Source organism: Polypterus senegalus, chromosome 6 (genome assembly GCF_016835505.1).
Source record: "Polypterus senegalus isolate Bchr_013 chromosome 6, ASM1683550v1, whole genome shotgun sequence".
Lineage (NCBI taxonomy): Eukaryota > Metazoa > Chordata > Cladistia > Polypteriformes > Polypteridae > Polypterus > Polypterus senegalus.
This window is the reverse complement of record NC_053159.1, coordinates 36,684,901-36,699,015: the sequence shown is the minus strand read 5'-3', so window position 1 is coordinate 36,699,015 and position 14,115 is coordinate 36,684,901. Positions and strand designations below refer to the sequence as shown.

Sequence of the window (14,115 nt, the reverse complement as noted above, 5' to 3'; positions counted from 1 at the left end):
GTGTGCTGGACTTGTGCAGCATTGCTAATCGGTGCGGGTTTGGAGCTGAAATAAAAGGGAACCTTGGCAGGGGTTCAAACTGTTGTCTCAGTTTATGGGATGGCATGGGAAAACACTATGCTAGAATAAGGCAACACGGTAAGGACTGGGTTGGGGCTGCAGCTGAAGCAGTACCTCCGCAAATGTACGGGTCTGTGTGCTTGGAAATGGCACTGATAATTCTGTTACTAGAAAAGAGCAGCCCAGCCATCCACTCCTCAAGAGGTGGTCTCTGATGATGCATCAAGGATTGAATTGAGCATCTATAGAATTTTCATTGATAGTCTTTTAGTAGTCTTTAATCTTTTAGACTGTCTTTAGTCTCTTATTGTCCTGCGTCAAACTGAGAAAACAGATCTTTATTCAGTGTGATATGTTGATTTTTAAATTGGGATTTTTTATCCATCCAGCCATTATCCAACCCGCTATATCTTACCTACAGGGTCACGGGGTCTGCTGGAGCCAATCCCTGGAAACAAACCCTGAGCGGGATGCCAGCCCACCACAGGGCACACACACACCAAGCACACACTAGGGGCAATTTAGAATCGTCAATGCACCTAACCTGCATGTCTTTGCACTGTGGGAAGAAACCCGCGCAGACACGGGGAGAACATGCAAACTCCATGCTGGGAGGACCCGGGAAGCGAACCTGGGTCTCCTAACTGCAAGGCAGCAGCACTACCCACTGCGCCACCATGCCGCCCAGGGATTTTTCTATTCAATTCAGTTTATTTTTTTTATATAGTGCTATTTACTGAGTGCAGGCACACACCTCTGTGAAAGGTTAACAGACAAAATACAATTGCAAACTGAATAAATTACTAATTACGTGATGAGTACAGATAAACAGATAGGAAGACAAAGTGGGTCGAAACTGATTAACATAAATGGAGCCCAGCACTATCTGACCGTTTATTTAATTGTTGAACTTTGGATTTATCTGTAGTGTTTTTACTATAGCTCCGTCAGAGAAAAAGTGTATGTGTTAATAAGCAGATTCAAGGTTTTATCACAGTGCTCCTTTTCTTTTAAATCCATTCACACTTTGATAATGTGAAAATTCCAAGCTGTTATTTAGTTTTTAGTTTTAGAAAGCATCCATTGTTAAAAAGAATTCTCACTGTAGATGGATGCACACGTGTACATTTCTGTATGGACAGATATTTGGATTGAAATAAGTTAGGCTTTTAACATATGGGTGTCTCTAATTTTTTGTAAACCAAATATTATTAAATTGTGAGTTTTCGTAGAATTTTAAGTTCAAGGCATTGTTTTTAACTAAAATTAATCATTTCTCAAAATATTTCAGTTCATGTTTGAATCTTTCATTTGGGAACTTCACAACTTTAAAAGCTTAGTTGATTTTTCTGCGACAATAAATCAGAATAATTGGATTATTTTTAAAATGTTTACAATTATTTTTTCACATTTCTGTAAACATTTAACAGAATGGTCTGTTGGTCTGATTCTACATCACTTTATGCAGTAAATTTTAAAAAGTGATGTCCAGAAAAGTAAATGCATGTATGCTGTTTTTGGATCTCCTCTGAGTTCATGTCTGGGTTCATGGGATGATTCTCTGGATACTCTGGCCACTGGTTTCCATCCCAAAAATGTGCTTGTTAGGTTCAGTGGTGTCTCAGAAGCATTCCAGTTTGTCTGAGTGTGTGAGTGTGCCTGTGATAAACACCCATCTTGTCCAAGGGACTCGGTAAAAGGTTGGGTTTGCCTCTCCGTGACATTACAATAAAGCAAGTGACAGCAGAAAATCTTTGGGTACAGTCTGTGCTTACAAAGGAAAATAAGATAGATACAGTGCCATCAAAGGTTTTCAGGCCCCTTTGCTTTCTACACATTTGTCTATGTTTCAGCCTTATGCTAAAAATCATTTAAATTATTTTCTACTCCTCAAACAATACTCAGTACTCCAGAATAGCAAAGTCAAAACATGAATCTTTGAAAATTTGTTAAAAAATACCGAGCTATCACATTTATCACATATCAGTATTCAGACATTTGCCATGACAATTGAAATTTGCCATCCTGTTTTATTGCTCGTCTTTGAGATGTTTCTACACTGTGTTTAGAGTCTAACTGTGTTCAATTCAATTGATTACTCATGATTAGGAATGGCATATACCTGTCTATAGAATGTCCAACAACTGACAAAGTGTATCAAACCAAAAACCAAGCGATGAAGTGGGACTGAAATGAGATGTTAGAGATGGGGTTACGCTGAGGCACAGATCTGGGGGAGGCTATAACAAATAAATTCTGCCACATTGAAGGTACCCAAGAGCATAGTGGCAACCATTTTTCTAAAAGAGAATAAGTTTGGAATAATCACAACTCTTCCTAGAGCTGGCTGTCCTGCCAAATCGAGCAAGCATTGGAAAAAAAAACTGATGGTCACTTGCTAAGCTCCAGAGAACCTGTGTGGGGATGGAAGAAACTTCCAGAATGACAACCATCGCAGCAACACTCTACTAATCTGAGCTTTACAGTAGGGAGGCCAGATGACACATGAAATCCTGCTTGGAGTTGGAGCTTGGCTCCTAAAGGACTCTCAGACTATGAAAAGCAAGATTCTCTGGTCTGATGAAACCAAGACTGAACTATGTGACCTCAATTCTAAGTGTCATGTCTGGAGGTAACCAGGTACCTCTCATCACATGCACAATACCATTCCAACAGTGAAGCGTGGTAGTGGTGGTTGCATCATGCTGTGGGATTGTTTTTTAGTGGCAGGACTAGGAGACTATTTGGAGTTGAGGCAAAGCAGAACAGTGCAAAGTACAGAAATATCCTAAATGAAGACCTGCTCTAGGGTGCTCTGGACCACAGACTGAGTAGAAGGTTTACCTTTCAACACGACATTGACCCTAAGCACAAGGCAAAGGCAACAAAGGAGTGGCATAGGGACAACTCTGACAATGCCCTTGAGTAGCTCAGACAGAACCCAGATTTCATCCCAATCAAACATCTCTGGAGTAACCTGAAAACAGCTGTCCCTCAACAGTCTCCATCCAACCAATCAGAGCTTGAGAGGATCTACAGAGAAGAATGCAGAAAATCTCCAAATGCAGTTGTGTGAAGCTTGTGCTATCATACCCAAGAAGACTTCTCCGGGCTGGAGGTACTTGAACTAGTTAAAGTACTCAATAAAGGGTCTGAATACTTGGGTCAGTTTATTTTTAATAAATCTGCAAAATATTCCAATATCCTATTTTTGCTTTATTCTGTTGTCAATTTAGTTCATTGTACATATTTTGGAAAGGCATACACCTGTCTATAGAATTTATACTTTCTGAAAGTACTCGACATAGATAGATAGATAGATAGATAGATAGATAGATAGATAGATAGATAGATAGATAGATAGATAGATAGATAGATAGATAGAAAGATAGATAGATAGATAGATAGATAGATAGAAAGGCAATATATGATAGATAGATAGATAGATAGATAGATAGATAGATAGATAGATAGATAGATAGATAGATAGATAGATAGATAGATAGATGGTGTTACCATGTATGTCGGTGGATCATCCACCAGGATTATCTGAGGTATCTACTACCACCCAGTGTTGAGAGGGGGCGGTGGCGCTAACCTTACCCTCTTCTATTCCCTCCAAAGTGCTGTGATGACGCCTAGTGAGAGCATTTGAATCCGCCCCTTCTGGCACCCCAGCCATATATATTGCGGTCTATGAATGTTGGTGTCATTTAATACAAGAGGGCACCACAAGACTGAGCTCCTAACCCAATGACTAAACTAAGCATTACAAAGCGAAAAGAAGTTTGCATGCTTAAGGAATCCCACAAGCGTGTCTTTTGTTTACACTTTTCATTTGAATAAATGAAGACGACTGGGTTGGTATCCAACATTTCTACTTGTGGATCTGCAATCCTTCCATCGATCACAATAGATAGATAGATGCTTTATTTGTCTTACAAGATGCATGTTATACTGAAATTTACAAATTGAGATGCATTTCTGTGTTGAGGCTTTTGCTCTTATTCTCCCTACTGAACTGCATATGTACTGTAACATGTGTCCTTACATTCTGTCTGTGTGGACATACCATCACTAGATTTTTCAATGCCACCTTTAATGAGAAAGCTTTATGAGCTTCCACACCTTTACTTTGTTTGCTAGCATGTTAAACTGTTTCTCACTCACCAATTCTAAGGCTCTGAGACTAATTTGCTCACAAAGCTTTGAAGACATAGTGGTAAGCAATGCCACCTCATCAGTCTGTGTGGAGGTTCCCCATCAGCCTTCCTCGCACGTTCTAATGCCATTTGTGTTAGGTTAATTACCAGGCTCTAATTGGACTGGTATGCATGAGAGTGTGCTCTATGACACAATGGCAATGTCTTTAAGGTTAATTCCTGTTCCTCTTGTAAATCTGGTGGGTTCAGGAGATGGTTGGATGGCAACATAAACTATTGTAGAAAATGCGCTGAATTAATGGAAGATTTTCACAATTCATTCCTCTCAAGGCACTAATTTGCTAAAGGTGTAAAATGAGCCTATGTTAAGGTGATGGCTGTACTATATACATTCTAGATCATTCTTGAGACTCTGAGGCCACTTAAGAGACACATAGAACACTTTACTTTCTTTTAGCCATACATATAGTTTCTGCTTATTGTGACCCTTCTGGATGCAGCAGCCTTCCTTTCCTGTTTAAATATATATTTAATAATATGCATTCATACTGTACCTTAATGAGCATGAGATCGTGATTGTTTGTTGCTGAGTTATAGTTGGGGTGTGGGATCAAGAGCTCGGGATACAAGTACTGCTCTGTTCCTTCATATTCAGTCAAATTGTGCTCACCGGCAACTATCTCGAAACCATCATACCTAAAGAAATAAAGAGGAACTTGACTTAGAGACTGAAATGCAGCAATTGAGACTGCAGGAGATTCTTCTCACACCAATTTTCTCCTGCCTTGTATGTGCCTAAAAACTTTTGCGAAATATTAAAATCTAACAAAGGAGGAGTCCAGAAAAAAGGATAGGCAACAAAACATACCCAATATTGCAGTGTGCTGCGGTCAACACCCACAATGTGCCCACCAGAGAGCCTCCACAGAAATGATCTCCACCAATTCTCCGAATGGAAACGATATATCGAATGGTGTGTGCAGGGGGCACATAGCCACCTATGATGCGTCCATTGCGTTCCTCACCAAAATCTTGACCTGATAAAAGGTGAGTACAAACAAGTAAACAGAGAGCACAAATTCCTAAAGTACATAAATCCATCCATCCATCCATTATCCAAACCACTATATTCTAACACAGGGTCACGGCGGTCTGCCGGAGCAAATCCCAGCCTACATAGGGCGCAAGGCAGGAACAAACCCTGAGTAGGGCGCCAGCCCACCGCAGCAGTACATAAATGCTTAACCAAATATCATGACCCTAATAATATTTAATGAATCCACTTATTTTCGGTATGATGCTTCATATAATGTAAGAGGTGTTCAGAACACCAAAACAGAGCATAAACTCCTTACTTATTTAGCAGTTCATTTGGATGTTTTTAGCATTTCTGGAAACAAACAAAACTTGTTTTATTTCAATATATTTAATTGATAGAAAATCTAAAAGCAATCTTAAGAACTCAAATGAACATCAAAAGATACCAAATTCAGAAATATTATGGTTCATCTGGTTTATGCTTATTTCTTATGTATTTAATATTTTTGTTGTTAGATACTCTTAAATTTCCTCACTTGTTTCTGTTTTTTGTTTTATTTCATGTTTTTCTTTGACCTTGTTTTGTTTAATTAATTAATTTGTAAATTGTATGCTTTTATGTGTTATGCAGTATTCTCCTGTGTCCGTTACGTTTTGTGGGCGGTGCACTAGGAGGCGGGGCCACTCTGACATCACCACTCCTGAAACTGCCCTCTGGCTATTTAAGCCTAGGAAAAAGAAAACTTCAGAGTGTCTTTATTATGATGTAGGAGGTTTTCCCAAGCAAAATCTACAGAAGAGGCCTCCACATTGGCTGGGGAGCAGGCCAATATCCTTATCAGTGCACCCAGCTGAGGCACACTCAATCTGGTTATGTCCCAAATCTCTCCTGCTGGCCTCATGCTGATCAGGCCCTTGAAAAGGGAAACTGGCCACATAACGATGAGTTCAAAAATAATGTAGAAAATGCTCCCAACAGAGAAAAAGTTACCTCTGTTACTTATATATAGAATCTCTCTATATATAAACGAAAATCCTGGAATGGAAAAGCAAGGCGACGATACGTGATCTTCTCAGAAGTTCTCGAAAGACATTTTAAAGACCCACGAGACAAAAAAGACTGGCCACGGGGCGTCTCGCGGGGACCGTAAACATGAGATTTGGTGCCAAGAGACTGACCCAGGGCAGTCTCACGGGGACATGGACCATAAGAGTCTTGCAAGACACGTCCTTCTTATCAAATAAGAGCTCGGACAGCCAGGAAAACATTCAGTCATGTAGAGTCACATGGCACACACAGAGCCTGTGCTCTCTGCAAAGAAGAAAGAGCAGCGTGGAGAAAAGAGACCCAAGGCACGATACATATGCAGAGAAAGGTACAGAATATGAAAGCAGTAACAGTCAAAAGTATTTTAGCGTCCTGGGCAAACTGAAGCCTTTTTTGTTTAGAGTGACTGTTAGGTCCGTTCGAGGGAGGGCAGAGTACAGCACGGAAGACTGATAGCTGGGTACTGATTGATGTGGTAAGGGGGGGTGAGACCCGTGGGAGGAGGGGTTGGTAGCTGGGTGCTGATTGATGCGGTAAGGGGGGGCGAGACCTGTGGGAGGAGGGGTTGGAGAGGATGCTAGAAGGTTGTGTTTGGGATTACGCAGTCAGCGATTGTTAAAGTAGAACTTTAATGATACTTTATTACGTCAGTCGCTACCGTATCAAAAAAAAGATAGCACAGATCGCATTGATGCAAAACAAAAGGAAAGTAGTTTAAGTCAGAGTATTTCAAAAATGGGGTTTAACTCACATGTATTTATTGGTTACTTTGCAAAAAAAAATTGTTAACTGCTGATGATGTGGATCATTTTGTCTGTGCTGAAATTCCAAACAGAGAAATCTATCCTAAATTATGGTACAAAGTCATTAAACATGTCTCACTGACCTCATTTAAAAGATTCAGCATATTGGGACATATTCCAAGTATTGTTTTTACAGAAGTTCAGAAATAAAAGTGAAACTAATGAAATAACAACAATTCAAAGAAAAAAAAATCTTACAAGTGTGTATTCGGAAAACCAAACACGGGGGTTGGCGAGCGAAGCAAGCAGGGGGCAAAGCCCCATAGTCTTTATAAAAATAAATGATGTATTCATCAAAAACTCAGTAACAAAGAACTGCTTTGAAAAGTGCAGAGGTTATTGTAGTGGGCTCAATGGGAAATCTGAAAAGCAGACAAAGTCCCAAAACAGTAAATGGAAGAGAGTAGTCAAAACAGAGATAAAAGATAGAAATCCTGAGAATCACTAATAGCAATTAGAAAACACAAGAGACCTCACCAACACCATGATTTTGAATGAACCTCATTTGATCATTTGGTCTTCTCAGCTTTTATAGGGCAGGGGGGTTCAGAGATGAAGACAGACAGGTGTCCTCGCCTCTTGGGGAACCACCCACAAAGCACCATATGCATCTTTGTGACCTTACAATCATAAGGGAAAGACAGAAAAAGGCACGGACACAAAATAAACATATCCTGGTCAACATATAACTAAGGCATTAAAGTTTTTCCAGAGTTTTGTTTAATCATTTTGATTTTTCTGCCCTTCTGATTTCTTTTTGCTCTTTTCGGACTGTGGTTTTGAGACTTTTGGGTTGACTAGGATAGCCAATAAGACAACTCCTTTGCCCTTTTAAAACATTTTTGTTATTGCTTCATTGTTACAGTAAGTAAATGTTTCTCATTTATAAAAGTTACTTATTGGATTTCTCTCTTGAAATCAAAGGTTTTTCATAGTTTCCTTTTCTTGAGATGAACTTTGAAAATGTGGAACAATTAATGTATTTCTAAGAGCTAACCCTTTTCAGGTTTGTGTAGGCCAAAATAGATCATTATAGTTGGGGTGAGGCCTGTTGTAGAGGCTTGCCCTGGCCTGTGAAGCCTTTAGAAGGTCTCACACTCTCACCTATATGGTTCTAAATCTCCTGATCATAACTAAAATAATTCATAAACACAAAGTAATAGAAGTAGATAAAAACAAAGGTAAATCAATTATAGACCAAACCAGATCTGCTGAGCAAACAGGCAAAGCCAAGAAAAAGCGCAATAATTCAAAGGTTACAAAATGTCCAGACTGAAAATGGACAAAGGACCAATTAATTTAGAAATGTCATAGGGAAGCCCAAAATGGACCCAAACAACAAAAGCAAGGAGTAGTTAATGTTACTTCAGCTTGCTTGGGGACACTTCCACGGCATTAACCCTGTGAGTCTTTCAGGCCCAGAATTCGATGTAAATATGGTTAAGCCTCTCTCTGGTTAACTGTTATGATCTGAGGCTGAATAATGCTCAGAACAATATTTTGTTGCCATTTAGTGTATAAAATAACATTATGCTACAAAAAAAAAAGTATTATTTCTATGCGTTCCGCTTCATTATGGTAATTCATCAATATTCATGAATGGGGGTAGAGCCTTCAACCAAAACACACAATGGTGTGTAAATGAGAAACTGTAAAGCCAGTTTTAGGACAAACTGAAACTGAACCATTAGTCGAATGAAGCAATAGTGATGATAATGTGAATTGGTTATCAGATGTTGACATAGATAGTGAAACTGATGCACATGTCATCACTGTACGATTGAACCGCTGTGATATTTCTGGTGACTTCAATCGCTTAAAGCTGCAGCGGGGTATGATATCTACATGGCAAAAAGGGCAAAATGATTGCAATGGAGTGAAAGGACAAGAAAGACAGTGGACCACTAAGACCCCTATAGGAGTCAGGGATCGCTATTTTAAATATTTTTTGCTTCTGTTAGTGGTTAGTGTTAGCGTCCTTAAGTTCTTTTATTTTTGAAATACAGTTATATGAGGTGAGGCACAAAAATAACCGGATTGGTAAAAATGTATATATTTATTGATGAATTACAGCATTCTAAACATTGTCACCTTCTTTATGTTCCTCCTACTGATCTCTACACCACTCCATATGTATCTTCCATTGATTGAAACAGTGTCTTCTTGCGTGAGGCTTTTCAACATGCTTGCCGTTTCTGTCTTCACTTTATCCACTGAAGAAAAACGTGTTCCCTTCAGGTCACTTTTGATTTTTGTGAACAAGTAAAAATCACAGGGAGCTAAATCGGGCGAATAAGGAGGATGATCGAGGACAGAAATTTTTTTGTCAGTCAAAAACTGCTTTGCGGAAAAAGCATTGTGTGCGGGAGTGTTGTCTTGTCTTGTCTCGCTGTTTGCTTTTTTCACCCAACATTGTTGTGGCAACTTGTGTGGCGATTGTTATGCAAATACTGACTGGGCATTTCACAGGATATACCTAGCCGGTCGGCTCTTTAAGAGGGCGTGTAGGAGGGGATATAGTTCTATGACTCAAGTTCGGCCAACCTCCAAGCCCATGCCCAGTCCAGTTATTTTTGTGTCTCACCTCGTAGTTTTAATTTTGATTTGTGATTTGGATTTGGATTGCTAGGACTGTCCTGGAGCAGGCATATCCTCAGAGGTTGCGGCCTGTTAAACACAACAACGGTATGCTAAAAGATCACCCAGGGGTATGCATCCCCATCTGACTACACAGATTCCTAAAACCTTCAAACCTTTTTGAATTTTTTTGCTTTGTCTTTTGGTTTTTGAACTCTCTGCAATCCTTCTTACTTTGATTTTGTCTTGCCTTTGACTACTGATACTGTAGTTGTTCTACTGGTTCTGGCCATCACTACAGTTTTTTACTATGTCCTTGTCTTCCAGTCACCTTCTTAATTCGCGTTCCTGCTGGCATAACACACTGTGTTACACAATGCAGCAACTGTCAGTGTTCATGTCAGGGGAAATGTGGAAGTCACTAAGCATTGCACTGTGGTGGCCTACAATAACTAAATAAGCACATCCATTGTGCAATTCAGGCACTGACATTCTACCTTCTCAAGTGCAAACAACAGAAAAAATATAAGAATAGTACACAAAGAACACTTCTACTGCCCTAATTGCAGCACCGGGCTGTGCGTTGGGGACTACCTTAAAAATCTATCACACAAAGGATGTGTACTAAACCTAAATCAGCACAGCAGCTGACACTAGACATGTTTTCTTGATGTATCTAAGTTGCCTTTTTGGCTTGTTATTCCAGGGGTAAATATAAATCTAAGGCGGTTACATGGGAGTTGGAATAGCAAACCTGTTAGCAGCACCCACATCCCCCCAGGTACAGCATAAAAGGATAAAGGAAGACAAAAAGATAAGGAACTTTTACAGAATTAAAAAAAGAAGATTTCTAAGTACGGAAGAGAAGCTACAGAACAAATACAGGAGATACTTAACAAACACATATGCATTAACAAGATTAAGGAAACAACTTATGAAAAATATAACAAAAATTAGAGATGGGGCCCCCGACAAAACCATACCTTTGGTGTGTGTGTGTAGCTGTGTTCACCAGGCTCTCAGTATCAGTGGATGTTTGCGTGTGTGTGTGAATTTGTGTAATCACGAGAACTGCAGACTTGGTGTGTGTGTTTGTTTGGGTGTGTACAGACTGTGTGTGTCTGAGCGTGTGATGGTGCTCACTGGACTTTCTATTGAAGTGAGTGTGTGTTTGTGTGTGAGCTAAATCACATATTGCCATGCACTCATCTCTGCGGCCCACTGCTGGCCCACTCATTTGGCTTAAAATGAAGCGTACATTATGTAGCTCTCTGTCACACACACACAGGCATTTCTGTTCATTTTTTTCACAGCTCCAGTCTTGTCTATTATTAATATGCTTTTGCCATGTAGCCCCCACCCTCTTCACACCCCACCGCACACCCCCATTGCCATACTCACAGTTGGCAGAGAGCAGCTTCAGAAAAATCAGTTTTAGGACGTGCGACTGGTTCATGATGGAACTGATTCAGTGCCTCCGCTCTCGTGGGACTTACATGCAGCCCGACTGTTGGCTCTTATTCTGCCGGATCAGATTGGCAGCAATGCTCAGGTTTCCCAGTTCCAGTTTCAGTTTCCATGGTGACTTTACCACCCTGTACGGCTTACCTGGGGTACGAAGACAGTATCTTACATGTCTCTGAAATGCAACCTTTTTTTTTCTTCTCGGAAGTCAAGGTTAATTAAAAATAAATACCAAATTATAAAAACTCAGGGTAGAGGCTGCTGCTTTGAACAATACTGTATGCGTAAGAGGCTGCACAAGAGAGAAAGTGTGGCATAGTGGTTAAGAATTTGGAAGGCAAGGTTCAAATCCCACTACTGACACTGTGTGACCTCGAGCAGGTCACTTCACCTGTATGTGCTCCAACTGGAATTAAAGAAAATGAAAGGCATCTAACTGTATCTCAGATGTTGTAAGCCACCTTTGATAAAGATATCAGCCAAACAGGTTAATAATAAAAGAAAGCAAATAAGGTGCTCAGAGCTTCATAGGATGGTGCTGCTACTGTATTCTCCTAAAAACAAAGCCCCAGCTTCCCTGAAGTGTTAAAATTCCATCAGAGTACAAAAAGAAGTGGAAAATATAAAATAGTCAGACTTGGCCAACACAGCACATGGAGATGACGGTGGGACCTCAGCTATTACTGTCCATTCATTCTGATAAGTGCTGCCAGTCCTGCTTTCACAGCAAATGCATTGTTACAGAATGCAATTTATTATCTCAGACTTGATGATTAGCAGTGAGTGGTCTTAGTTAGTGTATCCTCCTGTAAGAGCCAATCTTAGAAATCTAATGTGAAATGTTAAATTCACACAGTGTCTGCCTAATTTCAATAGCACATCACTTTCTCATATTTACTTAGAATATGGTATAGTCTTTTATACCCTATAAGTTAACATGAAACCGAACTTTCCTTGCTATATTTATAAAACTGATTGTTAATTAAGCCAGTTAGAAAACAGTCTTACAGCTAACATGGACTGTTAGGTAAGTTTCCAAATAGGAGATTGGCTTTCAGTATTTTGACCGTGCTTAACGTTCTGCACGTAATATGACTGTATGACCAAACTTACTTAATAAAAAGCCTTAACCAGAACTTTTCTTTTCTTTGTAATATCAAATTTTCTCTATTTTTGTGTGAACTGTTTTTCTTTGGATTTTTACTAATACTTTTAAAACAAAGACATTTAATTTGTGGAATTATTTGAGAGCCATTCCTAGAACTGTCCTATGACGCAAACTGAAAGGTGCAGAACTTTGATCATTTTGAACAAATGCAGCTACACCTCCCACCGCAGCAGTACATGGCAGAGCACAGCGCCCCCTCTCTGGTCAAGAAGGGACTGTAGCTGTGACAGCACGTTACTCACAAGGCAACCAAGATGCTGACCACTGGTGTAGCACGCTGCCGATTCAGGATTTCACAACCGTATTCTTTTTTTCACTCTCATTCTTTGTACAGTCATGTATTATGTCTACAAACAATAATATCCCCACTTTAGTAAACAAGAAAAGTGTAGCTACTATCGAATTAACGGTGATGTTTTTTGTTAAAGCCACACCAAAAGGGACAGCATATGCCATCAAAGACACACATGCCTCAATGTGCTCAAGGAGGACTTAGATACAGATTATAGCTAGACTAATATAGAACAAGTTGCCACTCTTTAGTGCCATGATGAATAAGAACACACTGTATTAAAATAAAACACACAACTTCATTTTATTTAATAGAAAACACAAATGAGCTTACCTGACATGCTCCTTACCCCTGTGTAGAAGTATGGCGGACACAGATGAGCAAATGGTGACACACTGATATGGCTGCTCATCATGCTTCACTAAATGCATGGGGGTTTACTGGGTTTGCTGTTTCTTTATTTATTCATTTATTTATTTATCTTTTATTATAAGCATAGAACATTCCATACAATCAAGTCAAACTTAACACAACTAAAATCAAATCAACCCCCACCCATGAGAAAAAGAGGAAGACCAACAGCCAGAGTAAAACTTTTGAGAGTAGTAAAGAGAGAAAGGAGTCCCCCCCCCGTTCCCCCAATAAAAATGCTTTTTCTAAAATATTATTGATTAGGTCCTGCCAGGTTTTAAAAAAACTCTGAAGAGGTCCTCTAAGTATCTCTTTTTTTTCATTATTTTGATCAATCAGCACTAACACACTATCTGCATTTTTCACTATTTATTTTACAATTTTGAAACATATATTAAAGATGACTGTGGTATTAAATATAAAGTGATCAAATTCTGCTCCTACCATATTTTAAGAAAACAAAAAACTGTATATGAATGAAGGCATCTGCCTCAAAACACTTCCGACTTCTCTGTACCTGATATTTCTGGCCAGTGTCCATCTTCCACCCAAGACCACAGCTTATAATGCATCCTTCTGTACCATCTTCAGGTCTGATAATGAATCATATAGCAGTTTAGGCCACGTGCAGGAACAACAGACTGCTTGAACAAAATTTGGGGTGCCAACCAAGTCATCCTGTTTAACATTAATGAAAAATAAACCAAAGTAATGCCCATCTTGGAGTGAAATGCCCAGGGTTTCAGGTTAAAATTATAACAAAAACATTGTTGTTCAGTTTAATAGGAGTCTGTCTACTGGTTCATCTATCTGTCAGAAGGGGCGGAGTCAGCTGCTCTAACTGGGCGGTTTCTCAGTGCTGTGGGGAGGGAAGGAGAAGACAATGTTAGTGATGGCGCCCTCTGTCGTTCCAGTAGATTAGTGCATACCTCAGCAGAGCCGGAGATCCTCTGACGTGCGTGTGTGACACAATGCACAACAAAACACCACTCTGACTCTCTGAGGTATCCCCTCCAACACCCCCTGCACACACACCCACCTGTTCATCGGGATTCAATTCACTTATTCTATAGCACCCTTCATTACAGTTT

General features: G+C 39.7%; 1 protein-coding gene across 3 annotated transcripts in view; it reads right to left on the bottom strand.

Moving 5' to 3' along the window:
• LOC120530514 (trypsin-3) overlaps window positions 1-13,603 on the bottom strand; it is a 38,266-nt gene extending 24,663 nt beyond the window's left edge. The window contains exons 1-5 of one of the 3 annotated variants that reach the window (XM_039754944.1): window positions 13,542-13,603; window positions 11,091-11,297; window positions 10,423-10,443; window positions 5,092-5,260; window positions 4,778-4,919 (exon numbers count right to left, since the gene is read on the bottom strand). In XM_039754944.1, the coding sequence (XP_039610878.1) occupies window positions 4,778-4,919; window positions 5,092-5,260; window positions 10,423-10,443; window positions 11,091-11,145 (387 nt within the window). In that variant the 5' untranslated portion in view covers window positions 11,146-11,297; window positions 13,542-13,603. Of the gene's footprint in view, window positions 1-4,777; window positions 4,920-5,091; window positions 5,261-10,422; window positions 10,444-11,090; window positions 11,382-13,541 lie in introns of those variants that run through there. The other 2 variants (XM_039754943.1, XM_039754945.1) reach the window with 2 other exon arrangements.
• Between the last annotated feature and the right edge of the window lie 512 nt (window positions 13,604-14,115).